The sequence below is a fragment of the Eurosta solidaginis genome, chromosome 3, assembly GCF_040869045.1.
Source record: "Eurosta solidaginis isolate ZX-2024a chromosome 3, ASM4086904v1, whole genome shotgun sequence".
In the NCBI taxonomy this organism is placed as follows: Eukaryota; Metazoa; Arthropoda; class Insecta; order Diptera; family Tephritidae; genus Eurosta; species Eurosta solidaginis.
In genome coordinates this window covers 190558313-190586281 of record NC_090321.1, presented here as the reverse complement: position 1 = coordinate 190586281, position 27969 = coordinate 190558313, and the positions used below count along the sequence as shown (strand labels likewise).

Genomic DNA, 27969 nt, shown 5'->3' with positions numbered 1-27969 from the left:
CGATTGTTGACAAGAAATACAGTTTGTTTATTGTACCACTTAGATACGTTATATGAAAATTTAAATTTATTAATTATATTTTCTTTTGATTTCAATGAATGTTATATTCATTGTAAATTTTACCAAGTAGCGCAACTAACAGCTGATCGGTGAAAATTCGCACATTCACACGCACAGTTCTCGACTCAGTTTCAAAAAAAAATTTAGATTATTTAATTCTAATTTTAAGAGATAATCCTTACAAATTTATGTATACAGAATATATATGGCGTTTTTGTTGTTAATAAAACAATAGTTTTATTTATATTAAAGCTTTTATCATTTTTTTTTTTAGCTTTGAAAAATCTCCCAACACCATTCCTTCATTATATGACATTCGACTGCCTAGTCCACTGCCTTCCACTCTATTCGCAACATAACCTCTACTTAAGCTGCCAATATAGTAAACAATGGTTATATTGTTCATAATAAAAGGGATCGCCAAATGTTATACTCTTGGTATAAAGAATTAATATAAGTATATAATATAAGTTTGAATAATGATATTATTTATTGAAAATAAGTTAAAGGAAGTTGATGTTTACAATTAGATAGAAAATTAAAATATGAAAATTTTTGACATTCATTGAAATTAAAAGAAAATATAATTAATAAATTAAATTTTTCATATAACATATCTAAGTGGTACAATAAACAAGTACCACTACAGGCCGAACCAAACGTTTTGAATAGAGCACTGAACAACCTTGTTGATCAGCAGCAAGAAAGTGCACCAAAACCGCACCTCGTTCTCTACTTGCGGGTCTATAGCATACGGGCAGCACAGCAACCAGGATTTGTGCTATTTGTGGCATCTCCAAAATAAATACAAAGCTCAATTAATCAGCATTTTTGTAAAATTGCGTTTTATTTATAATTTACTCAAAACTTACAGCAAAATTATTCAATTTATCACGAATGTTATCAAAAGAAATTATCAAACCAAAAAAAGTGTACCCAATAAAAATTTTTTTCTTCAGTACTGTTTTAAAGTTTTGTTCATTATTCAGAAAGGAGTTTGAAAAGAAATACGCTTTTAATTTTCAGGAGCGACTTGGTAGTTTGGAATGTAAATAACACAGGGTGGTCTACGGCTACATTAGTAACCTTTAATAATTAAACCATGATAAAAATTAGGGATCGGGCCCTCTCGAGCCATTTTATGGTTTTTTGTAAATATCTTTCGAAAAACATAAAATTTTTAATTTCAGCTTTCGGATTCTAAAAACGGAGTTCGAAAGCCGTATTTTGATAACACCCTTGATAATTATATTCAGCTGAGCAGAGCTCATTAATTTTGTTCACCGTCCGTCCATCCGACCATCTGCCCGTAAACACGATAACTTGAGTAAATTCTGAGGTATCTTAATGAAATTTGGTATGTACGTTCCTGGGCACTCATCTCAGATCGCTATTTAAAATGAACGAAATTGGAATATAACCATGCCCACTTTTTCGATATCGAAAATTTCGAAAACGAAAAAGTTCGACAATTCATTACCTAAGACGGATAAAGCGATGAAACTTGGTAGGTGTGTTGAACTTATGACGCAGAATAGAAAATTAGTAAAACTTTGGACAATGAAGGCAATTTAAAAGTATTGCAAGATGTAATTTGTCAGCTGAGTATGCAATGTTCGGTTACACCCGAACTTAGCCTCCCTTACTTGTTTTTGATAAATATTAGGTTGTTCACCGTCTTGTAAAACGTTACCAAGATTTATTGTAGATTATGGCATGTGTAAGCGTGGTCTTAGTGTATTAAAGTATAAGAAGAAATTGCAATTAAGTAAAATTTCACGTGACTCAATCTGTACACACAAATGAAATTTCGGCTACCTTTGGCATTCGTTTCTTCTGTTCCCATTGAATAGAAAATCAAAACACAGACATTTGATTACTATCACAAAAACGAAAACTTTTTTACACATACCATTTTTAAGAGCAATAATATTAAATTCATAAAAATATAAGAAAAATGGCACAAAAATCAGCATCCTGGCGCGATACAGCCAATTTCTTATCTTTTTCGAGGGATATGACGGAACAATCGAAAGGATTAAAACAATTGGAATTGACCATGTTGAGGGTAAAACGGTGATATTTGCATCACGAAACAATATCTATGGGTCTGTCTATTTTTGTTAATTGAAAACTACCTAAATATAGGAAGAATGTGCTGAATTGGCTTTGGAAGGATATTACTCGGCCTACATAAAGCGTCTTTATACAAGTCAAATTGGTTCATTTGTATTCATACTTGCGACCAACGTCTGCTTACATGTAATACTCATGATGGGCACACTTACATCAGCCGTAAGCTGAATTAATGAAACTGTAAATGCATAAACATGTTTAACTAATGTTTGTAATTTTAAGGAAAGAAGTGCCGTCTTAAACGATGCTGTTATTTATTTAGTGATTTGTTCTGCGGTAATATGCATTGTATCAATTAACTTTGTTTCTTCGCTACAAAAACGATTTCCAAGTTTACCATACGTAACAACAGTCACGGCTGTCATACTTCTTGTAGCTATGGGTGAGTAAATTAGCATTGTTTATAAAAATTTCACATAAAGTCATTTGACTAAGTTTAATAGTTCCTCGATACATGTATTTAGTTGATACCTGGCGCATATATATTCATACAACTGACTAATGCAGCCGGTGAGTTTAAACTCGCTGAACTATGCCAATTTCTATGTAAAGCTCTAGCAACTGGTTGCTTAATATTTTCGGAACAGATTCTGTTGTTGTTGTAGACGAAACAACACTTTACGAAAGTTTGGGCAGTGTTGTGAATATGAGCACACTTTGGCGGGATATGAAACCGATACGCTCCGATAGTATCCAGCCTTATGTAGCATCGCTGTGGAAAAGTCATTAAAAAGTGTTAAAAATTTCTGGTTCAGAACTAAACCTTAGACACCAAATAAGAGCGAATTCGATAGTAGCTAGAGTTTTACTAGTTTGGAACTATAGAAAAGTTAATGCTGCAATAAACAATTTCCACCGCCTAGGATATCTTCTTGTTAAATTCGCCTATTGAAAGCACGTAACAGGGATTGAAGGCGAACTACTAACGGTTTCATATGTACAAGCTCACCAGTTCAGAACTAGACATTTTCCCAACAGGAACATAACAGGAGGAATAAGTGTCATGCAGTGTCTGATTTACCTCTGCTTAGAGAGGACTTCACTTTTCAATTGTATACTCGGTCGAAAGTAACATTCTTTGCTTAACCTTATCTTTAACTATTTTCCCAAACGAAAATTTTCTTGGGTGAGTCATAAGGCGCTCCAAAATACTATCTTTCTAGCCACAGTTCTTAAATGAAAATGAAGAACAAAGTTTCTTCTGAGGCTAAAGCTCGCTATGTCTGCAAGATTATCAGAGGATCGGTCTCAACGCAAATATCAGAGACAGTAATACTCAACCACCTTCCAAAAGTCCTGGAAGATGAACTCCAAGAAATTATAATGCTGTGAGATTGATTACATTCTTGCTCAAGAGCGACGTCAATCTGGCCATGCCACCATTCTGTATACCATTTACGAGCATTTATTTCAAATAAACTATGATGAACCGACTCTCTCTGGACAAAAAGTTCTCAATTAGAAAACCAGAAGGACACGAATGGACCACTATTTCTACTTAGATGCTGTATCCACGGCCGCTTTAATGGATAACTCCAAACTTTTTGTCTCTGTGGGAAGTGAATTTTTCACTTTCCCTTAGTATAGGAACTCGGGGAACTTGTAGAGTGTTATCAGCGGATTAAATAAATTAAATAGATACAAAGAAGGCCGCTCCCTGCTTACTATCTAAGAGTTGAACCGCCGACTCTCACTTCCGTTGCCACATCCATAACTTCCTTATATTCCCCAAAGGAGAAATGGAGTGGGGATTTGATATGATACGGGACTCTAGCTAGGTGTTAGCAGGAAGTTTGGGCTGCCAAATTTTTGCAGCATTTTACAGGGATGCTATCCGTCGGGGTAGCTGGTGGGAAATTTAAACGCCTAGCCTCCATGAGGTCGAGGGCTGTGGAGGATTGCTTGACCTCACTTGCTGTAGCATCTTACTATTTTTGTATATAATTTATCTGCATTCCAGGGCATAACGATATCTCTGGCAAGTGTCATGCCTGTCAGAGGAGGATTTGGGATTCCGTTCGTAACTTGCTGTCAATAAATGAGCTAACACCACCTTTTGCTGTCAGGTTATACTGGCGCGTTGTTGACTCTAAGAGAGACTCCATGGTTATTGTAGTGTTAACAGGGTACTGCCCTATGCAAGTCCATGCGTTGTACTTTAGGCTATATGCTGCAGTGATTTTTTTTTAGAGGCCCAGCCTTTGCAAGAACGAGGCATAAATATCTCGGTTCGGACGTATTTGGCGTTATGGAGGAAATTTCCAAGATCGATGTGAGCCTTACTCAAAGTTGCATCGTTGCCACGCAGCAAGTGCCCAATTGAACTATTTTCGACAGCTGCCACCCAACCTAGCATAAACTCACTTAACCTAACCAAACCTTACCTGGACCAAACTAAGAGTTTCCTCTATATTGAAGTTAACTCTTGAAGTTAGGCAGCGATCAAAGTTCTCCACGTCGGCAATAATTCGATGAAGGTAACAGTTAGGCTGTGTGGTCTATGAATGAAGTTACGTCCCGGTGCATCACAACTGCGATGTGGGTCCTATGTTACACTAATTTGCATGGGAATTCGTCCTCCCGTGATCTGACGAGAAAGAATACTGAACATTTCACAATCTCATTTTATCTATTTTCCCAATCAAACTCTTTTTTGCTCCCTTTTCCATTTTAAGTCACGAGTGCTTAACCCAAGATTTCAATGTCATCCGCATGCACCCAAGTGAGTTCAGACTTATGAAAAATTGCTTACAAGCGGCTGGGCTTTCAAGCCTCAAGTTTTCTTGCTTTCTGAGAGAAGCTTCATATGCTTCTTATTAGCAACCGATACCGTCAAGTTATTGTTTTACTGTCAGCGAATCATCGTTACCTTTTTATCGACAGCATATAGATGTGTCATCGATTTCATTCTGAAGCTCCGTCGGTTCTTATTTCATAACCAGCCGACGAGTAATAGTTAACAAATCGACAGCGCGCCGATAACAAACTAATAACACTTCGATAAAAAATTGATTTTGATAACAAAATGATAACTTTTCTCTAAAAAATGTATATTACAAATGGATATCATTCTAATAATAAGAAATCGATTTCTTTTCCAAAAATATTAGATCATTTTTTGATTAAAAAATCGATAAATTTTAGACAGCACATCGAAACCCCTTCGATGAAAAATCGATAAAGTATGGTTAAAAAACCGATTACTTTTTGATAACATATCGACAAGTTTCTATAAAAAACCGATATCCTTTAGAAAAAAATCAATAACTTTTCGATAACGTATTCAAAATTCTTCGATAACAAATCGATACTTCATTAAATCAAAGTTGAAATTTAGATTAGCTGCAGTTCTTGTCCCATTCTTTTGTGTTTTCTTGCCTATGGAAAGTTAGTCCTTAGAATTTTGTTTACTTTCAGAAATTTCGATACCATTGGCTCACACATGGCAGAACAATTTCACTGTACCACTATATCACGCTCTTACCATCTTGTCAATTTACTTCTTCATGCCAGTTGAGAGTTATTTATGGACAACTGCACTGGCTTTGTCAGCGACGTTATGTTATGTGGCATTTTACATATTTTTTGTTTATAAAACTACAGCTACTGATACTTCGAAGATAATTTCCGAGACAGTATTTTTATTATGTCTCAATTTAGTGGGAATATTGGTGCGGTTTTCACGCGAAGTTGTAACTAGAATGATTTTTCTGGACAAACGACAATGTATAGAAGAGAAACTGTTATTCTATGCTGCAAAAGATCAAGAGGTGCGTTTTTTGTTTGATAGGAATATGTATAGATAAAATCTTATTTATAATTTAGAAATTATTGTTGTTTTTTCTATTTTTTATAGCGAAATCTTTTATTGAGTATGATTCCACAACAGATTGCTAAGCAAATGGAGGTAGATGTAAGAATGCGTATCGGAGTGATGAAGAATTCCAGAAACTCCAGAAAACCAAAACCACACACATTCGACGATGTGAGGTAAATAAATTTAGCCCTGGGAATGTAAAAGTTTAACAATTGCAAATACAGTAATATCAATATCATCACATAAAGGGCTAATGAAATAATTCGATAAGTTTCAAATAGGGAGTACATTTTCAACTTTTTTATTGCTCTAGTGCACACACTCTTTTGTATCGTCATTATTTAATATCTTATTAAATTTGACTACCATTTAGAAAACTTTTTATTGAGCCACATGAAGACGTAACCATACTTTATGCCGATATTGTTAACTTTACTTACTTAACGACTACGTTGGATGTGAGAACACTTGTGGGCACACTGCATGATCTTTATGTCAGATTTGATGATGCAGCGGACGTAAATCCTACGAATTATTAACCCGAAATTTTTAAATTTAAAACCAGTTTTTATTGCAGGAATTTAGTGTGTTGAGAATACAATTCTTGGGAGATTGTTATTATTGTGTGGCAAATGTTTCAATACCCAATGAAGAACATGCAAAAGCTTGCGTAAAACTTGGCCTACGAATGATTAGTGAAATACGCGCTGTTAGGTAAAAATTAAATGTTTATTTATAGTTGTAAAATTTTTAATGAACAATTATTTAATAAAGTGAAATCAGAGAATTGGATATTGATATGCGTATCGGTGTGCATTCGGGGAGCGTATTGTCAGGCGTTATTGGAGCAAATAAGTGGCAGTTTGATATTTACTCCCGAGATGTTGATATAGCCAATCGGCTAGAAAGTACAGGTGTACCTGGTCGCGTTCATATTAGTGCAGCAACTCTGGAGCAGTTAGATGGGAAATTTCGCGTTGATTATGGTACTGAGAGGGCCCGTAATGATCCACTATTACGGAAATATCAAATAACAACATTTTTAATAAAAGTAAGCTATGTGTTTATGTCTTTATCAAGGAAATATTACAATTTTAATTTATATCAAAAGCGACATATCTCAGCATAAATTCAATATAGTTAAACGTGTTCTGCAATTAAAACAAGGCCTGGGGTAAAGCTTCTTCAAACAAATTCTGAGATAGGACGTTTTCAAACTGAAAGCCGGGATATGATGTTATTCCTCTCAGGCGTCGATATAGTATTCATCATGCTATGATATTTTCGATATCACAATAATTAAAATAAAATTCATTTCGGCGTGATCATTTGATATAATATCACACATCCAGATCAATGGGGAGCTAAGTACAATCTCTGGAAATTTTAAACTATGCAAACTACCTAGTCCCCCAATTCAATACCCATGCTCTACAAAATATATGTTAAACATCTAACTGACATTGGTTATTTTTTTTAAAATGCACACGATATAGATAGTTTTTAAGTAGATAAGTTATTATTGATGTGACGTGTAAACCCCATACGTCACAAAGTGTGCAATATCATATTTACAACATGGTATGTTATAGTGATGTGATATGAAATTCACAAGGATACGATATGATATTGCTGGTGATACGAATTAAACCGGTGCACCTCTTAGTCCCGCCTATCAGAATCGCAGAGAAGACATAATCCTGATATATTCCACAAGACACAGGACAAAATACGACATTACAAGGCCACTATAGCGCAATTATGTATTTTTGATCGCCATCATAAACATTTGTTCACTAGTTTAAAGTACATATGTGGCACAAGGTATTTATAGAATTATTTTGTGTTATATCATATTTGCCATAATAATGATGTGACGCTTGAGATGATTTAACACTGAGATGATGTGGTATGACTTCAAATCATAATAGGATATTCGCTATATATTTTCTGCGATTGATTTTTAATGCTGTTTACTTATCGATGCTTTATCTAACTCTCATAAATCCCCGTCATATAAGCAGCTTTTAATATATGTAGATGCGTTTAACTCAATCTTATACATTATGAGTAGATTGCACGTATTTTTATGCAGAACAGCAGATTGTGCGACACTGGCGCCATCTGACATGAACTTTTGTTGCTAGCACAGCATAAGGAGAAGAATTTGACTTTGCAAGTGAAATTATTTTTCGCACTTCGTTGGTAACTTTTCTAACATTTTTCATAGTTGAAAATTGCCATATAACAAATGAATACGACACAAAATATGTTAGCAAGTATTTTTGTTGTATAGAGAGAATATTTATAACAGGACTTTCATGTGAATGGGCAAGGCGAATTAAACATCAATTGTCAAGTCTGAAGCTCCTACATATTTACAAACGCAATATCTTGATTGATTGTGGCGATGTTACTGGCATGCATAAGATTGTGTTGAACGCATCTCTATGAAAAACTTCATTGTGTCTCGACCATTACATATTAAGTCATTGGATTTATACTATTCGCACAATCCATACTAAGCAAGGTAGGCAGTGTAATAGGATAGGATGGATCGTATGATATAAAATGCTATGCAAATATAGGTAGGTAGGTATAATGACTGCGACCCTGGTCGCCCAAGTAGCTAATGGAAAGCCGTTTTGATGCCATAAAACTCGTCTGAACCTACTAAGTGCTACATGGATATGTCCTACAACCAGCCTGAGTTGTTTATAAAATCAAGAATGTTTACCATCCCTCTTTCCGCTAATCTTCCTAGATCTTCCAAAAAAGGGCTCCCGAATGATCATAAACGGGTTCTAGCTAGAGCTGGGCATTTACAGAGAAAGTGCTCGACAGTCTCTTTTTCATCTATGTCCTTACAACTTATGCAGTATGCATTGTGCGTAATACCCATCTTTTCCGCATGCGTGCCTAAATCCCAGTGACCAGTGCAGACCGCTATAAGTCTATGGGTGTCGGCCCTGGATCTTTCCAGCAGATACCTTGTTTTCCTTTCGTTGTAGTCCGGCCAAATGGCTTTTGAAATCGCACAACCCGCGGTGCTCTTCAATTTTTGTTGGTCTTTGTTCACATAAAAATCTCGAATATCTCCCTTGGCCACCGCCAGGGGTATACCTACTTCGACATTGGTTATTCCCTCACCCCCTCTGCTGAGCCCCTAGCCAGCTCGTCAGCCACCTCATTTCCCTCGATTACCCTATATCCAAGAACCCAGATAATGTATATTTCCAGAGTGTCGGTCAGCGCCCATAAGAGTTGTTTGTATGACCCTACCAGCTTTGAGCTAGTATATGGTGCAGCTAATGCCTGAATTGCTGCTTGACTGTGAGAAAGGATAGATACTTTGACTGTTATGCTCCTGGCCTCGAGTAATTTACAGGCCTTCCAAATTGCGAGGACTTCTGCTTGAAATACACTGCAGTATGACGGGAGGTTGAGTGACGTAGAAATTTCTAGGGAATGCGAGAAGATTCCAGCTCCCACCCCTGAATCAATCTTGGAGCCATCAGTATAGATTAGTATGCCGTTACCCAATGGAACTGCTCAATTCTTCCAATTATTCCTACTTGACATGACAGTGGTAATGTTGCCCTCAAACTGAAGTCTGCGGGGATTAAAATCAATATCGGAATTTAGTACTCCCGTCGGGATTAGATTAAGGATACTGCCATGCCCCATCTGAGTATCCTTCCAGCACCCAGACTTCCTAAGTCTCAGTACGGTCTGCGCCACTCTGCATAGTATGTGCATGTCTATCGGAACCAGGTTTAAGATCTGGTCCAAAGCCGCAGTGGGGCAGGTGCGGCAGGCTATGGTAGCCCCAACGCACGCAGTGCGTTGGACCTTTTGTAGGCTGGTGAGGTTGTACTTCTTGCTATGGGCTTCCCACCACACTATAGAGCCATACGTCAGTACTGTCCACGCTACTCCCACATACAGCCAAAGGACCATCTTCGGCCTGAGACCCCACTTCTTACCGAACATCCCTTTACAAGCACAGAAAGCGACGCAGGCCTTCCGCACTCACTCCTTGAAGCACGCTTTCCAGTTGAGTTTTGAGTCTATTGCTAGTCCCAGGTACCTAGTACTGCTTTATAGTGTTAGCTGTTGGCCATTTAATCTTGTTAATTCAAAGGTAGGTGGTTTGTACCTCCTTGTGAAGAGTAGTAAATCCGTCTTCTCCGGATTCAGCCTAAGTCCACATCCCTGTGCCCACCTACTTAGTTTTGCCAACGCTTTCTCCAAGATTTCACTCATCATTGAAGGGAAAGGACCCGAAATCAGGATTGCCACATCGTCGGCGTACGCCACGGCCTTTACACCATAAGCGTCGAGTTTTGTTAGAATGTCGTTCATGGTAGTAAGCCATAGCAGAATCGAGAGCACCGCACCTTGTGGCTTGCCTCTACTTATCTGCTCACCAATTTTTGTTCCTCCGAGCTCAGCTGTTATCTTGCGGTTGAGGAGAAGCGACGAGATCCAACTTCTTATAGGTTCCTCCACCCCTGTCCTTCCGAGAGCTGATCTTATCACGTCAGCCTTCACGTTATTGAGAGCACCCTCCACATCAACAAACGTGGCTAGAGTAAATTGTTTATGCATGAGGGATTTCTCCTATGCAAAGAGTCAAATAGATTTTTTGAATATCAGCTAAAAGCAGGGCCAAAAAGTTCATTTTGAACTGAATTTTTTTTACTTACTGTACAGTCGGGAAGTATTAGAACAAGATGAAAAAAGATGTTGTTGTCAGTTTAGCCTCAGAAATGTATTTGTTCAGACTAAAATGGTCAAGCGAAAGGAAATATCCATCGAAATAAGAGGCCAAATCATTATTTTGCAAAAAACAGGGAAAAACTGTCGAGAAATAGCCAAACTTTTAAAAATATCTCTGTGTTCAGTTCATACGGCCATTAGAAGATATCGGGTAACTGGATAAAATACTAACAGAAAACGATCTGGTCGACCAAGAAAGACAAAGCAAAGAATCGACAACAAAACATATGCAATAAGTAAGGCCAATCGACGGAAATCTGTGTCATAAATTCGTGCTGCAATCAATGAAGACCTGGATTCACCAATATCGTTCACGATAGCCAAATGCCGGCTTGAAGAAAAAGGTATGATTGGACGCATTGCTGTCAGAAAGCAACTTCTACGGCCAGTAAATAAACAGAAAATACTGAAGCTCGTTCAAGAACATATCGACTGGACGATTTTTAAGTGGAAATCAATTTTATGGTCAAGCGAATCAAAATTCGAACTTTTCGGTAACCACAGGCGTCAATGAAAGATTCAAAGCAGATTGTATTTTGCCAACTATGAAACATGGCGGTGGCTCAGTGATGGTTTTTTGCTGTTTCAGCTACGCTGGTTCAACTAAAAAAAATTGAAGGAATTATGAATAAAGAGCAGTATCACAGTATACTCCAACGCCATGCAATACCATCTGGCATTAATTTGATTGGTCGTGGTCCGAAACATACATCAAAACATTGTACTTCGTATTTAGAACGAAAAAAAGACACATGTGACCTTGATACAATGGAGTGGTCACCAAAATCTCCCGATTTAAATCCCATCGAGCTTTCGTGGAAAGAAGACGATCAGCGTGTGGGGATCTAAAGCCAACAAGTCTTCCTGACCTCTGGGATTGTTTGAATGAAGCGTGGAATAATATCCCACCTCAAATACTTCAAGGACTCATCGAAAGAATACCGAAATTGTGCGCTGCAGTCATCAAAGTAAAAGGTGGCCATTTTCAAGAAAATTGCTTAAGCTAACATACTCACTGTTTTCTTATAAATTTTGATGGAAATTTCAGTAAAATTCATTAAAAAAACCTTCGGATCAGAACTACCTTAAATATGTGAATAATATTTAAATAAATGATACGATAAACTGACAAAAACAACTTTTTTCATTTTGTTCTAATACTTTCCGACTGTACTGTACGTTGAAAACTATTACGGATATGTTGACTGTGATGTGTATATATAAATATAACAAACCATATTATAAAGTCTTTGAATTTTTTTTTTTACTTTTCAGGACAGTGACCGAAAGTCAGTATTTCGAATGCAATCTAGAGATAGTTTTGATGTAAGTTTTATGATAAAAAAACTACTTCCTTTATATAAAAACGTTTTGTTTCAGACTTTGTCAAAAGCTAGTTCACAGTCGCGCATTAAACATTTAGTAGCAATGGAGTTGGGTGAAGAAAGTTTAAAAATGCCGACTAACAGTGTGGTGGCGCGGTAAGTGGAAATAACACAAACCTATATATGGACATTTCAACATAATTGTGCTTATTATTTCAAACTATTTGATTAATAGCTATAGGCATATATTCTTTGGCCAATCAAGACGCGTTAGTCCTATACAGCAGGAAGTAAGAAATTTTTATTCGAATATTTCATGGCTTTTTATGTGGTATAAAAACTGGCGTTGGGAGCTCGGTTATATGCAACAAATGGATATTATGCAAAAATATAGCCTTTTTGTCTCATACATAATTATATTATCCACCATTCTAATGCAAGTAATCAATTTACAGTACGTATGCTGTAATTTAGTGGTTGCGTTTCTAACATACAACTGAGGTTAACACGTTTAACACATGTTCCAACAATGTTAAGAAAAACAGTTTAAATTTGTTATAACAGTACATTGTGCTGACTACCATAGGTATAAATCATTCAAAAAATTTAAAACCTCAGTAATCTGTTAAATAATTTTATCAATACAATCACCCTTATTATGGTTTTCACCGTCAACCATCTCTTCGTATCGTCATCGACATCACGCCATATCGACATCAACGCCACGTCAATGCGGAATGTGTATTTACTAAAACAATGTATTGACGTTGATATGTTATCGATAATTTTATAGAAAAACTAAGATCCCTATACTTCTGGCAATGGTTTATTTAAAATTTGTGGTTATTCGGTAATTAGTGTAAAATATGTAATTTAAAATGTTTTTCGTATCGGACAGTGAAACTTCGAGTGATGACGAGTGCAAGGAGATGTTACTTCTTCAAAGAAAATAGATGCACCAAAAGTATGACATTTTAAACTTGCCAGATAGGAAGTTAATACAATAATAGCTGATTTAGATTGGTGCACAATTCTCCATTCCGGGAGAAGTTAAAAGAATATATTTAAAATTTGTTGAAACTATCGAGGAATAGTCTCGTCAACACAACTTCAATATTGTTTTAGCCGATACCAAAAAAGGATCAACACCCGTCAATAGTTATCGACTTCGACAATGCCGATACCTATTCATGAGCATCGACACTAATTTTCACACTATTGACAACCATAATAGGGTGAATAAAAGGATTTACTTGGTCTTGCAAAGAATGTGCGGGTTACAGGGAATGTATGGATTGCAGGGGAGGCAAGGCCACAACAACTCAATACACGTAAAAATTGTATATAATCCGAATTGTTTATAGTATGCACAAAACTTTGTACAATGAAAATACAACTATCGGGCCTGTTCTGGATTTCGATTTCGACCAATTTAATCAGAATCGAAATGGATTGGTGTTGTGAATATCGATTCCGACCAGACTTGGTCGATTTGAAAAGTTCTGCTCCTGAGTAGTCAGAATCTAAAGTAATTAGCCTATTAAGCACAGATAATTACATTATATTTCCCACAAATAAGTTTTATTAAATTATTAATTTTATTTGGAAGATTCATAACAACGCTTTGCTGGACTATTCATATACAAATCTTAATTTGAAAATTCCTAAAAAAAATTTCCAAGCTAAACAAAGCAATTATGGCCGAAAGGAAACCGAGGTGTTCTCAATTTCGATCGATCGATTTTTGCGATTTTTTTGTACAATTGCACGTCTTCTTTCCTTTGCATTTCCGAAAACCATGGTGCTGGCATTTTGTTCAAATTTTTGCACAATTTTAATTTAACTAAAACCCAAATAAATACAAACAGCTGTTTCGCTTGATTATCGACTCGAAATGGAAATGATTCGAAATCGACTTCGAATCGATTTGTTTCAGTCGGGATTGAAAACACCAAAAAAAAATCTACTCGGAATCAGCCTCGTTTTACTTTTCAAAATGAGTCGGAACTCAGAACTGGCCTGTATGTTTTTCTCAACGGTATTCCCTCTCAATCCTCTAATTTCCCTCAAGAAATTGTTTATCATAATCATCATAAGCGTCTATTAAGTAAGTAAGTAAATAAGTAGTAGTGAACAGGAGGCATTGTTAAATAAAGCGCTGCTAAAAATCCAATGTAACTGGGCTCTGTTGATGCGCGTCTGTAAATATGCCTCACAATTTCGATCAAAAAACATACCTTGTGGATTGCATTCCAAAAGCAATTGATATTGTGACGAATATTAGTGACACTAAGTGATACTCACATCACTAGTCTGATGCTAAGTAAATGAAGCCACAACAACAATAAAGCAGGCAGTCACTTGTATCTACATAAATGAATCAATCATTATGTCTACACATATGTACGTACACGCAGCGGAGAGAAAACTCACAAACACATGCATATATCTTATATGAGATGCGCAAGTAACACTCACACATGCACGCGCATATGAGAAGCTATAAACGTAGTTATAGTTCGTAATTTTATAGCTGCTAACTAACTAGTAAATTCTAGAATAGAACCGCCTAGAAATATGTCAACGAGGAAACAAAACACTATAAAAGCAGCAACAGTTGAGGCACGACAATCAGTTCGGTTTAAGCAAGCTATTGGTTGCAAAGTATAAGTGTTATTGTAAAGTACTTTAATAAAGGCCATTTTTGCATTATTCAATATTGGAGTTATTTATTCAACAGTTTAGCGATTCGAACGTTAGCAGAGAATTTGGAATAAGCGGAATTTCAGTAAATTCATTACAATATTTAGCATTGCATTCTCCAAAAAATTATATACGGCTTTGTATTTGCTACGTCATGGCAAATACGCAACCTCAAAACCCGTAGTTTATTTTTGTTGATGCTTTGCAAACATGCGATATGAGTTATATATATAACCGAACTCTATGACTTTTTTAGACAAAATTTTTTGTAATAAATGTAAGCATTGTTTGAAATTCTATGCTTGTATCTGTTAAAATGGGGCAGAAATTACGAAAAGTACCAAAAAGTACCCAATTTGGGCTGTTCACGATGAGGTGCAAATGGTCTTGCATCATTGCTGGGTTTGTCAGAAATACCTAACCAGAATTTCCAACAGTTGTATGTTAAAATCGAGACATTGGGCGCTTCCAGCGAACACAATTTTTCTGCAAACAGGTTTCAGACAATTGAGTGATAGAAATTTTATTTTATGAACGGTGAGTTGAGCCAACTGCTAAATGAAATAATTACTCTTTAAGTTTAAGGAAAAGGTTACCTATCTGAAATAAAATTTCGCAACTTGTATTCATAACCAACACTTTAAAATGTCAAACAACTTTCAGGCAGCCGAATAAAGACGTTAAGCGAATGAAACGAACGAAATTTGACGTAAAATTCCAAGTTTTGAGTGGATCAAAACACTCAACAGTGCGTTCAGAATGTTATCACTCAACGACTCATTAACAGTTGTGCATGCTGAAAGCGCCCATTATGAAACTTGAATGTACATTGGAATGTATGTGAGCTCTAATATATTGTTAATTCACTTTATTTAGGCAATCATTATCGTTTTGGTGTTTGGTTGTTATCGGAAATATCTTTTTATTACTGACATTATTTTTGGTCTGGTATAAAAAACTGTGGTCCACATTGTTTAGCACAGTGCTCCTTACGCGTCCGTACAAAGGATTCAGTCTTTGGCTATATAGACTTTCAGATAGAATGCAACACCAACTCAAAATTCGTATAGCAATATATATAGTAACATTGACATTGCAATTTTTTTATTGTATTACCCAACTGGTATGCTATTTTTATCATTTTTCTATATAAAGAGAAGGTTGGGACATTCTCGGATACGGGGTGTTGTTGGACAGCGAAATACTTTTTCTAAGATATTATATGCTGGACAGTTTCAACAAGCTGCAATGAACTAATTTCGTATTAAATTAATTTTCCATTGAGCATCCCAAGTGTGTTTACGAACCGTTACTTCAACGCCATAGCCAGTTTTCGACAAACTAACTGAGGTGACATAATATTCGTGGAACCTGAAGCCTCTGGTTCACAAAACATTTTTGTAAGCAGTGTACATTTGGATAGCTCCTACGCGATTATGTAAAAAATAGTCATCGGAAGAATTATTGGATACTTAAGTCGGGGTATAATAATGCTCTTTAGTCTTGATACTTAATGGAAGAGCTTCTTGGAATTGATGCCTAAAAGAGATATTCGTAAATCTTTATTACCCAATAGATCAGGGCCGTAGAGAGAAAATCCGGGCCCGGGACTAAAAAATTTACGGGCCCCTATAAAAAATTCACTAATACATCTGATTAACTTGAATTAATGACGTCTCATTCATTAATAATTATTGATGGATTACATCAAAAAAATTGTTGCCACATTAACTAAATGATTTTTTGGACTAAGAGCTGACAATAAAATTAACACAGAATATTTACTATTTATACTATTTTATTGTAACGTAGAAATAAAATTCTCTTTTAACAGCCATATATTGCTTCAAATAATCTGTTCTAATTATTTGGTAACATTTTAATATATTTCTGATAAATTTAATGATGATTATATATTTTAATTATTCAACACAGAAAGTTCGGATATCAAAGAGTGGCTTTACTTGCTTTTTTCGCTTCAAATTTTTATAATAATATCAAAATTTAACTGTTTTGCCAAAACAGATTCAACACAAATCGTGGCAAGTCCTGAAACTCGCTCTTGAGTTGAACACGATATATGAAAGTTTTTGATTCTTGAAAGGACGCAGAAGGAACGTTCTGCACTAGCAACAGTGACAGGTATAGTGCAAAAGATACGTAAAGCAACACAAATGTTGGGGAAAATCGTATACAGATTTTGAACATATGTAGATGGCATTTAGCAATTCCAATGGTGACAGACCTTTATCAAAATTTGCTTCGTAAATATGTTTTAAGTGAATTATTTCGCATTCAAAGCTTTGAGAAATGTAGGACTTGTATTTTTCGATAAATTTTGCTGCGCTCACCCGAACCGTATTTCATCCATGTCTTCAAATTGCCACAAAGAGGAAAACGTCTCGTTGAAATTTCTCGTAGCTGCAAAACGTTCAGTAATGCCAGTGATTACCGAATCGACGATCACCAAGAACGTATTGTTTTTAAAATCAGACTCTGGATCATCCGTAATCATCTCATTTCCATTATCTTCAAAACGTCTTTTGGGTTTTCTATTTCGAATGTCCGGAAACTTTGGCGAGATGTTCAACTGAATAGCAACTGCTTTGCATTCGTTTAAAATTGTTTCCCATTGGTTCCTGTTCAACTTCAAATCAGCTAGACCACGTTTATTTCATTAATGGTAGTCAGTATTTTGAACCAAATTGAGGACAGCAAGATACATTCTAACTTATTGATATAATTGAGAATGCCGGTAATATCGCCGTATGCTTGCGCAGTCAAATTTGGCTTTTGGCTGAAAGACTATGAAGGGAGCTCGGTACATTTTGTTTTGAGGAGGACCCATCGTTGCGTAGTGCTGCTGAAAATAGTAAAACATTTTTGTACAACTCCGAAGCAAGTAATTGCAGCCGTAAAACATTCTGCAGCATCAAGACCATATAAATTCAGACTGCGGGTTGCACAAGGCGAGAAATCAGCATTCGATTTTTTGTACAGAATGTGACGTAGTGCTCCGTTGTAAGCTCCTTTCATATTGGCGCCGTTATCGTACCCTTGTGCACGACAATATGGGATGTCATGTTTACCTAGAGTATGGCAAATTGAATCAGCGATTTTCTGACCAGTTTTCTGGTACAACTCACGAAAGCCAAAAACCGTTCTTGAATTGTAAAATGTGTTGCTTTCGAATTGAAATGGAGTTAGCGAAAAATGAACGTAGTGAACGTGACTAGCATCAGGCATAGCATCAACGATAATAGCAAATTACTTGGCTTTCTTGCTTTGATCTAATATAGTTTCCCTCACGTGCTTTGTACAAATTTCTATAAACTTGTTCTGAATGTCTGGGGAAAGATAGTGACCTTGTAAACGTTTGTGCGGCTGTTGTGAAATCCTAACTTTGTCGAAATGATCTCTAAGAATCGGATCAGAGTGGCTTATGAGATTTTAGATTCCCAAAAAATGTCCATCGTTTCGTTCACCAAGATATATACCTTCGCCTTGAAAGCTAGACATCTTTCACCCAAAAATAAAATAGTGTGTGTTGAGTTTCAGTGATTAGCTGTTCATTGATAAGTGCATGAATTGTAGCCTCTTTTTGAATTAGACTTTGTAAAGATCGCCATTGAATATAAACATTAATATGATCTTGAGTATTTTCGTGTGTTGGCAGTTTATCGTATAGCTTCTTCCATTCCTGGAATATCGAATATCCGCACAAAAAATTGTAGGTCGATTTAAAGTATTGGTGCTTAACAGACGACATGGTAGGCAATAAAAAGCATTGCTATCGGCACTCCACACTAACCAGTCACGCTCCACTTTCTCTCCATTTGGCAAGAGTCTGTTTAACAACGAGGTAGGAAATGCCTCGTCATGACAATCACGTGGAAAAATAACAGGACGCTTTTGATGACCTCGACGAATTATTTCGTTGACTTCTTCAGATCGCAAAAACTCATTATTCACGGTACCGATATCGAAGTCGTTTAAATAATCTTGATACTTCGTGGTGGTGACCAAGAGTTGGTGGTATTGTTGGAAGACTTTTTGAAGATGAACATTCATCAGTTTGACCACGAAAACTTTACGATTTCGGATTCATGTAAAGATACATTTTTATTTGATGTTTTTATTGTCTCCTCACTACTCGAAGGTCCAGGCAAAAAATCATTATCAATATTCGTTGCTTTTGAAATTCGGCTTAAAGTTTGCATATGGAACAACTAAAGACTCTCCCGAATTAAAAAAAATTCGTTAGTACCTCTAAATCGCGGGCCCTCTGAGAAACACATTTTTGTTTGATGTTTTTATTTTCTCCCCAGGCCCAGGCAAAAAATCATTATCAATATCCGTTGCCTTTGAAATTCGGCTTAAAATTTGCACATGAAACAACTAAAGACTCTCCTAAATTTAAAAAAAAATGTCTTAGTACCTCTAAAATAAGGGGTCCCTGAGAAACCCCGGGCCCGGGGAAATCCCCCCTCCCCACCTCTCGTAGGACCTGCAATAGATATTGGGGACAGCAATTATGTTTAAGCCAAGTTCAAGAATATCCCGACCTCCTCTTCACAAATATATAGACAATTTAAAGTCCAAGAGTCATTGATTGCAGACCTTCGTTATTTTATAAAAGCTGAAATTTCCGCAGAATAAGTTTGCAACCGAAGTAAGAATGCTTTTTGACTTCTATGGTCTCTAGCAGATATCTGCACAAAATGTGCAAAAAATATTACCCTACTTTCTTAAGGCTTATACTAGCCTCATTGCCAGAACATTTTCAATTAGATTTTCCTCATCCTTTGGTTGGAAGCATACGCTAAGAAATTTTTAGCAGACCTACAACAATATCAATGGAATTGATGTCAATTGAAAACGGCTTAAAGTCAATGAAATTAATTCAAAATCCAAATAGATTAATGTCTGAATCATATGTGAATCAACATCGTTGACAATTTTGCGCTTTACAAAAGGAACTAATTTCAGAAATAATTTTCTATGCCACACGGCAAATTTTGGAACACAGAATCGCGCTAGTTCTAGTCACAAATATAAATTTTCTTTAATGATACGATCTCAAAAATGTTAAATGTTTAAGTTTTCGATTTTTCAGATTGAGACTTAATGTCACTGACTTTAGTTCGCTTTGAAAAGAAAAATAATGTCAATTGACGTAAAGTCTGGCAGTCACGGATTCTTGCTCTATTATTCATACAACGAAAATAATAAAAAAATTACACTGTGCTACAAATAAACATTGCTTTCTTTCTAAACTCTGCGTATTTACTCCTTCTGATGTATTTTCCTTCAGTTAGATTGCGATCGGTTTTCGATTGAAAACGAAGTTATCGAAAAACAAGCGCACGAAGATGATATAGCGGAAACTTTTTGTTTTTATCCTTGGGTAAGTAAATATTTACTATGCGATGGTAGCACTGAAAGTTTCCGGAAAATACCTCGTATTTAAATATTTTAGTATGATTTTCATAACAAAGAACTTTAAGTAATTTTTATAAAAAAACAAGTTGCTTTATTATTTCAAAATCTGAAGAGGCTGCTAAAACTTAAAAATTGTCCAAATCCATTTAAGAGTACAGCTTATGATTTCTTTTCGAATACAAACGACAATTTCGAGTTCCGAGAAATCGAGAGCTTGGCATTGCATACGTTACTTCACTTGTAGTTGTGGTTTTGTTAATAAATGTCGCCCCTCCAGAGATTCTTCTGTATGTATGTATATTATGTAGAGCTTGTAATAGCTCGAATTTGTTCGGGAAGAAATTTCTGGCGTGTGTTGGGTTCTAGAGTCTCTAATTGCTCACTTGTGTTCGAGAACAGATCATGAGCTCTATACAACACCGTCAATGCAGCAAATTTGGCGAGAAATTTTTTCTTCGACCTAATTCGAAAAATCGTAAGTACTTTTAAGTGATTACACGTCTTAAAACTGAATACTGAAAAGAGAAAAGAATTGTCAAACGATTTTAAATATAATTTTTTGTTGTCTCTTTGATATTTTTCGTACATACATACATATATAGTACGGCACTCGTATAATGAAATTTATATATTTTGCGTAGTTATTAAGTTCATATCATTTCAGGCTTTAACGGAAGGTATTGTATTAAACTTGGCGATAATTTTCCTATTTTCACACATTTCTTACACTTTGAAATGGATAATTGGTTCTGCTGTGCTCATTGGTTATTCGTTAATCTTGTTTGTAATGTTCACATTTATTTTCGAAATTGGCATAAGTTCGAATCAGTATTTCTACCCAGAATATGCACACATAATATTTGTGGTGATAGCTGTTTTGGCATTTCACTTGGTTACACGAGAGATTGAGTTTATTTCCAGAATGGATTACAAGTAAATTTTTTCAAACCTTTATCGTTTTTTTTTTATTTGAACAGAGTAGATATGAGATGGGCAGCATGGCTAGCAGCTTTTATCTTAGGCCTGGTTTTTAATTACAAGTTCAACTCTGTCAGTTAAACTACGCTTAATCTTATTCTGCAGTTTTCCAGTCTAATTTAACTGAAGTTTAAGCTGAGCTTAAGCGGCCGATCTGGCAGGGTTAAAATCTAGTTAGCCTATCAATTATTTGCGTTCGTTCGAAATGGTGTCAAATTTTCCCAACAATCATTTGGGCTTGAGTACCATTAGAGCTCATGTTGATAACTGCGCTTACTTCTAAAATCTCAAGAGTTGTTTCGAAACAGTGGCTCAACTCGAGAATTATAGCTTACTAAGCAAAAGAGGGAATTTTTATAAAGCAAAAACTTCTATTACTTAAGTTTAAAAAAATTTAATTCTCAACTTGTGGTTCTGTAAGTGGTCTCAAATATAAGATTCCATACTACAGTATTTTCACGAAAATAAAATAATTATAATTTATTTTTGATTAATTGCGGTGACAAATAGTTAACAAAAAACCAATCTTGCCGCACAAAAAGCCTACCCCAACGGCATCTGCAAGGCAGGTGAGTTTTCACTGAGAGCTTTTCTTGGCAGAAATACACCCGGAGCGCTTGCGAAACACTGCCGAGGGGCGACCCCGCTTAGAAAAATCTTCTAATTGAAAAACCTTATTTCTAAAATTTTGATGTTGCTTTGCCCGGGGTGTGGACCCAGGGCATACGGTGCGGTAGGCGGAGCACGCTACCAACATACCACGGCGGCCTTATACTGTGACTGAAAAACTGCTCAGTAGTATAACTGGAGTTTAAATGTGACTAAAGTTTAAGAAAACTTAGTTTAATCTTAGCTTAACCAACTACTGAAATACCGGGCCCTAGTATCATTGAAATAACTGTATGTAAACTACTAAGTGCTAGCTAAAAAAATGATTCGTGAAAATTTTGCCTATTGCACGCTGCCTATCCCTGTTTTATACACTGAAAGAAAAAAACTGTTAAAATCAAACAAGTTGCGGGTCAATTCAACCGATATTTCTGCAATCTGCTGTTGAACAAACTTCGCCCAAATTTAAGCGTTCAATCTTTGTTAAAAAAAAAACGTTTACATATAAAAACATTTCTTTTGAAGATTTTTAAGTTACTTTTTCCAGCACTTGATCCTAGGATTTTCGGTGTGGTAGCCGTGGTACGCTACCATCCCACCACGATGTCCATCTTACTATGGTGTACTAACAACTATTAATGTCACACTAATAATACTATTGAAAACTGTTAAAATATAAAAGTGGCTGTTGAAATTACAGTGATTTCTGTTACACGATAATCATAAGACCAAATTAGTGAGCGCTGTGAATGTAAGTTTCCCTTTAAAATTAGATAATGTATTTTTATAATATTGACAGCTGTTTGTTGTTAAAATGACCAATGAAATCAGTTATTTTAACAGAAAAGTTAGCTTGATTGATTGTTTGTCGTTTTTACCGATTATTATTAAATTGACACCAACAGCTTTTCTACGGTCGAAATGACTATAAAAGTTTGTCCTCTTGACAAAACTCCGTTGAAATATCCATAATGCCATCAATTGTACTAAGTTACTATTAATTCAAGAGCAACAAACCTGATTTGTTGATTTTACTAGCTTAATTTCTTTCGGTGTATATATTTTTTATAGGAAAAACAATGATGTGATTGAAAATAATCAGTTATATTATGTAAAATGTTATATATTTTTTGCAAGTGGCTATTCGTCCAAAAAGAATTTGTTTTTATCATCCAGAAGTAAAATGTAAAAAAAAGCAAAAAAAAAAAGGAAAATAAAAAAATGTTGAAATGATTGTACTGATTTTTTCGGATGTGCAGTGATTTTTATAGCAAATCAGCTAGACTTGAAAAAGTAATTTCTGCTTTAAGCGCTTATTTCAATGACCGATTTATGCGTTAAAGATAATTCTTTTCGATCTCTGAATTATTTATATAATAAGTTGTATTAACATCAGTTTGGGTACATTGCAGTTGGAAACATGAATTGAAAAAGAAAAAGGAGCATGCTAAATTTACGAACGAGACAATATCGATATTAATAAGTAATATTTTGCCATCGCATATTGGTAAGTCTTAAACGGGGCTTTTAACAGATTCATGTTTACTTAACACACTTTACAGATCAAAACTCTTATTCTAGAGTCCTCATACAAATTCCATCGATCCACTCATGCGAAGCACACACTTCTTAACCATCTATATTAGAGTTAGATCTATATTAGAGTTATAAATAACAGTTTCCCTAGTTTTTTTTAGACCAAACCGACAACTCTATCAGAAATTTCGATGTGCTTTTGATATTTTTAATTTTTATTTGTACTATTGTTTAATAATATTTTTAATTTTTTTTTATCGAAGTTTTTCTTAATATATTACGTCAGAGGAATTTCTTGCAATAGCTTGACAGTCGAGTGTTGCGGGGAAAAGCGAAATGCGAATGAGGAAAATGTAATTGCTTTCGAATCACTCCTGATTTCAAAGTCCGTATTTTGAGCCAGTATAAATGTAGTATAAGTCTGTTTAAAGACTAATAAAAACCATGTCAACATTCGGAATTCAATGAGCAAATACCAGAGGTTTTCAATGAACACAATATATACGCAACTATATCTTCTTGCAGCCCGGAATTCTACACCGAAATATATGACGCTAGTAAAAATGAACTACTTCACCTAAATTTAAAAAGAAACTTACGCTCACGGTGCTCACTAGTTTGTTTTTATGATCGTGGTGCCACAATAATCTCCGTCATTCCAAAAGCCTTTACAGTTATGTTAATTTTGACCAAAGTCTGCTATTTCAACTGTTTTATCTTAGGTGACAGTAATAATTGCTAAGTTGCTATGGATTTCGTATGATGATTTTTTATTTTGTTCATTTTACAATAGAAACTGTATATTCAGCATCAACAGTTTCTGCGATGTTGATTCAACAGCAATGGATACAAATTTCGGTTGATTTTACCAGCTTATCTCTTTCAGTGCTCACTGCCCAGCCCTAGTTTATATGAGCGCAATGCCAAACGACTGGGCCCCTGTATGAACTCTTGCCGTAAACATATAATGCTTTATTTGTATACCCAGCTGTACTTGTACACAGGGTATTCTAACTTTGATTGGATAACGGTTGGTTGTACAGGTATAAAGGAATCGAGATAGTCCGTCCGTTAACACGATAACCTGAGTAAATATTGAGATATCTTCACCAAATTTGATACACGAGCTTATCTGGACCCAGAATAGATTGGTATTGAAAATGAGCGAAATCGGATGATAACCACGCCCACTTTTTGTATATATAACATTTTGGACAACACAAAAAACCTGATTATTTAGTAAATAATACACCTAGAATGTTAAAATTTCACGTGTGGACTGATATTGAGACTCTTGATAAAAATTTGAAATTTTTTTTTTAAATGGGCGTGGCAGCACCCACTTGTGATAAAATCAATTTTACAAATATTATTAATCATAAATCAAAAATCGTTAAACCTATCGTAACAAAATTCGACAGAAAAGTTGCCTTTACTATATGGAATGCTTTGAAGAAAAATTAACGAAATCGGTTAAGGGCCACGCCCACTTTTATATAAAAAAATTTTAAAAGGGTCTTAGACGAATAAAATAAGCTATATCTTTGCAAAAAAGAGCTTTATATCAATGCTATTTCATTTCCCAAGTGGATATATAACAATAAATAGGAAAAACTTCCAATTTAAAAAAATTGGCGTGGCACATAGGCAATTTTCTATGTTTCGGCAGCCATAACTCGAAGAAAAATTAGTTTGTAATAGAACCATATGTATGTGTATTATTGCGCAGCCTTGTAACACTATTAAGCACACAAAACAAACAACAACAGCATTTCAAGTGTACAGCTGGGTATGTAATGTTCGGTTTCACCCGAACTTGGACTTCCTTACTTGTTAGTGATAACAATCCCTTTCTTTATTGGTCTAACGTAGCAAGACTTGCACTTGATCTTCGACACCTTGCAGATCCTAGATTTTTCTGCTTATGTAAACTCTTGCCTGCTTTTGTTCTCATCCGATATGATGAGAAAGTCCTTTTGAATTATTATCGATTATAACCAGGGCTGCAGTATCTCAAATTTTGCTCTAGTATGTCTGCTGCTTTGGTATTGCTTCGCAGTTGCGCTTGAAATACGCTTTAGGGATGTAGTCACTGTGAATTATCTTTAGACTAAACTTAAGCTAGATTGTATTGGAGGTTTAATCGATTTAGGTTTCATTTAGTAAATGCATTCGACTATTGCTTCGTTTGGGCGCTTGCGTTGCGTCAACAGTTGACATTCTTTCTTTGACGTTCTCAACGCAACGCAAAAAAGACGCCAGCGCTAAAATGACCCAAAAGTCGAATGTGTACGCGCCTTTATTTTTAATATTTAACGTTATATAATTTGTTGTTATAGTCGATATTTATATGAAGGATCAGCTTACTGATCTGTATCACGAAGAATATGAAAATGTTGCAGTTATGTTTGCCACAATACAGAACTTTGATACCGAAATGGTGGGGATGCGAATTTTGAATGAGATTATTTGTGATTTCGATGAAGTGGTAAGTTCTTCAGAACGCATACACAGAGCTCATTGAAATATAAAAATAGTACGCATACAACCTAATGATTAGTCTTATATATTTTGTTTTTAATTATAGCTGGGAACATATGTTGGTCGCAGTAAAGTTGAAAAAATTAAAGTTGCAGGTTGGACTTATATGGCTGCTTGTGGTTTAAACGCAAGTGAAATACCGCATCAAAAAAATAGAGTACTTCAAAGGGGGCGCACTAGTTAGTATTTTGTTTATTTCTACATATTTTTACCAAATCTAACAAAGCCAATCAAACATAAAACAGTTTGTTCAAGCTTGTACCACCTAGTTTTTAATACTTGTTTGAGTAACGATAAAACACTTCTTGAACATTTTTTGTCGAGTGAAAATCTTGCAGAACTAACATTTACTAATATTCATATTTATGAACTAACAATAAAATATTTGCTTCAATGATATATCGATTATTTTATTAATATTATTTATTTTTTAGGAAGCGAACTCCGGTTGACTGTGCTTTCTGGTGCTGAACATATATCGAAACGTTCCCCTGAACAGACTGAACAGGATGCTAATTCAGGTAATGACTTTGTCTTTGTTATGGTTTGCTTCGCTTTGGATCTACTTCGTTGCATGAAACTTTTTAACGAACAGAGTATACAGGGTGAAAGCCGTTCCAGTGGAGCTTTACGGATTGGTAATTAAAACTTATTTAAATTTTGACGTTACGTAAACAAATATTTATGATTTGTTCCTTCTATTTGAAGGCATATCAAATGGTCCCATTATGGCTGGTGTGGTTGGTACACATAAGCCATTTTATGATATATGGGGAAATGCTGTAAATATGGCTTCTCGTATGGACTCCACGGGTTTGCCTGGTCTCATTCAAGTTACTGAACAGACTGCTTTAATATTAAAAAACTATAATGTGAAAAGTACATTTAGAGGGCAAACCTACGTAAAGGGGCGTGGGGAAATTCCTACTTATTTCATTGATATTGATGAAACTTTACATTTTAAAATTTAAAATTTTGTTAATTTTTAACTAAGTTTAGGGAATCGTATGTATAATTACTTAAAGTTCGTATAAGTAAAGAGAAAATGAATTGATTATATGAAAATATCTTATATATTATTTCTAATTGCTCTTTTTATGTAAAGGTCCCTTTTTCGCTCTTACCTGGAATCCAAATCTATAAATAAAGTTTTGGTTGTAAAGATGGGGGTTCGGGCTTATTAGCGAGCTTTGGGCATTATATAATTTATTGAAAATAAACAATCGTAAGCACACAAAGAAATCTATTTGTACTATGGCACTATGTGAATATTTGATTAGAACAAACACTGCATTACCGGCAGTTGCTAACATTCGCCAGATGGCAGCGCAAGCGCATGCAAGTTTTTATTGATAGATGATTGATTGATAGAACAGCTGATTTCTGTTAATATTAAAGTCAAATAGCATAGCAATTTTAAAAGAATACCACCTCGCAGCCGGTAGTCTAGATTTCATATGAATTATATGGAAATTTTCATCATATTGTTGACTGCAATTGGTTGAAACATAATTATTTACTCTGTTATTACTTCAAGATTACTCAAAGCTTTCACCTAGGTGATGGTGTGATGGCTTTGCCGAACTGTACATCTCTCGACTATATATCTGAGAGCTTTAGGACATTATATCTTCCCCCTTCTGCCCCATAGGAGGCCAGCCAGATACCCACCAAGAATTGTATCTATTGGATGATTTTCAACCAGAGAAACAAAAGCGCTACAAGCTATTTGTTCAATCGGAGAGCAAAATTAGAGGAAATTCAACCAGCTTCGTAGTGGAATGACGGGTGAGTCCAATAATAGAAGACTATAAGTGAAGGATATGGATATGAGGAAGTCTTTAGAAGTAGTGGTCGACTTAACAGAACTAGAGAGTAAGCGCTCTACATGTGCCGTTAGACGATGTAAATACGGCAGTTCTAGAGTTTTGTTGCAAAAACAACCCCGGTACAGCAACCAATATGATGAGGAAGAATCTTCAGGCGGTTGCATCCATCCCTTTCTGCGACTTCTGGTGTTTTCATTGAGAAAGAACCAAC

General features: G+C 35.5%; 1 protein-coding gene across 1 annotated transcript; it reads left to right on the top strand.

Moving 5' to 3' along the window:
- Nucleotides 1-2017: 2017 nt before the first annotated feature.
- Nucleotides 2018-26900, top strand: LOC137246075 (adenylyl cyclase X E-like). Its single transcript, XM_067777173.1, has 19 exons — nucleotides 2018-2128; nucleotides 2209-2355; nucleotides 2419-2578; nucleotides 5800-5966; nucleotides 6053-6186; nucleotides 6387-6531; nucleotides 6591-6727; nucleotides 6788-7064; nucleotides 12071-12121; nucleotides 12176-12276; nucleotides 12356-12574; nucleotides 15700-15766; nucleotides 20138-20230; nucleotides 20930-21198; nucleotides 23265-23359; nucleotides 25728-25876; nucleotides 25976-26108; nucleotides 26364-26567; nucleotides 26638-26900. Exons 1-19 carry the CDS (start codon nucleotides 2018-2020, stop codon nucleotides 26898-26900), a joined length of 2922 nt encoding a protein of 973 aa, XP_067633274.1.
- The last annotated feature ends 1069 nt before the right edge of the window (nucleotides 26901-27969 follow it).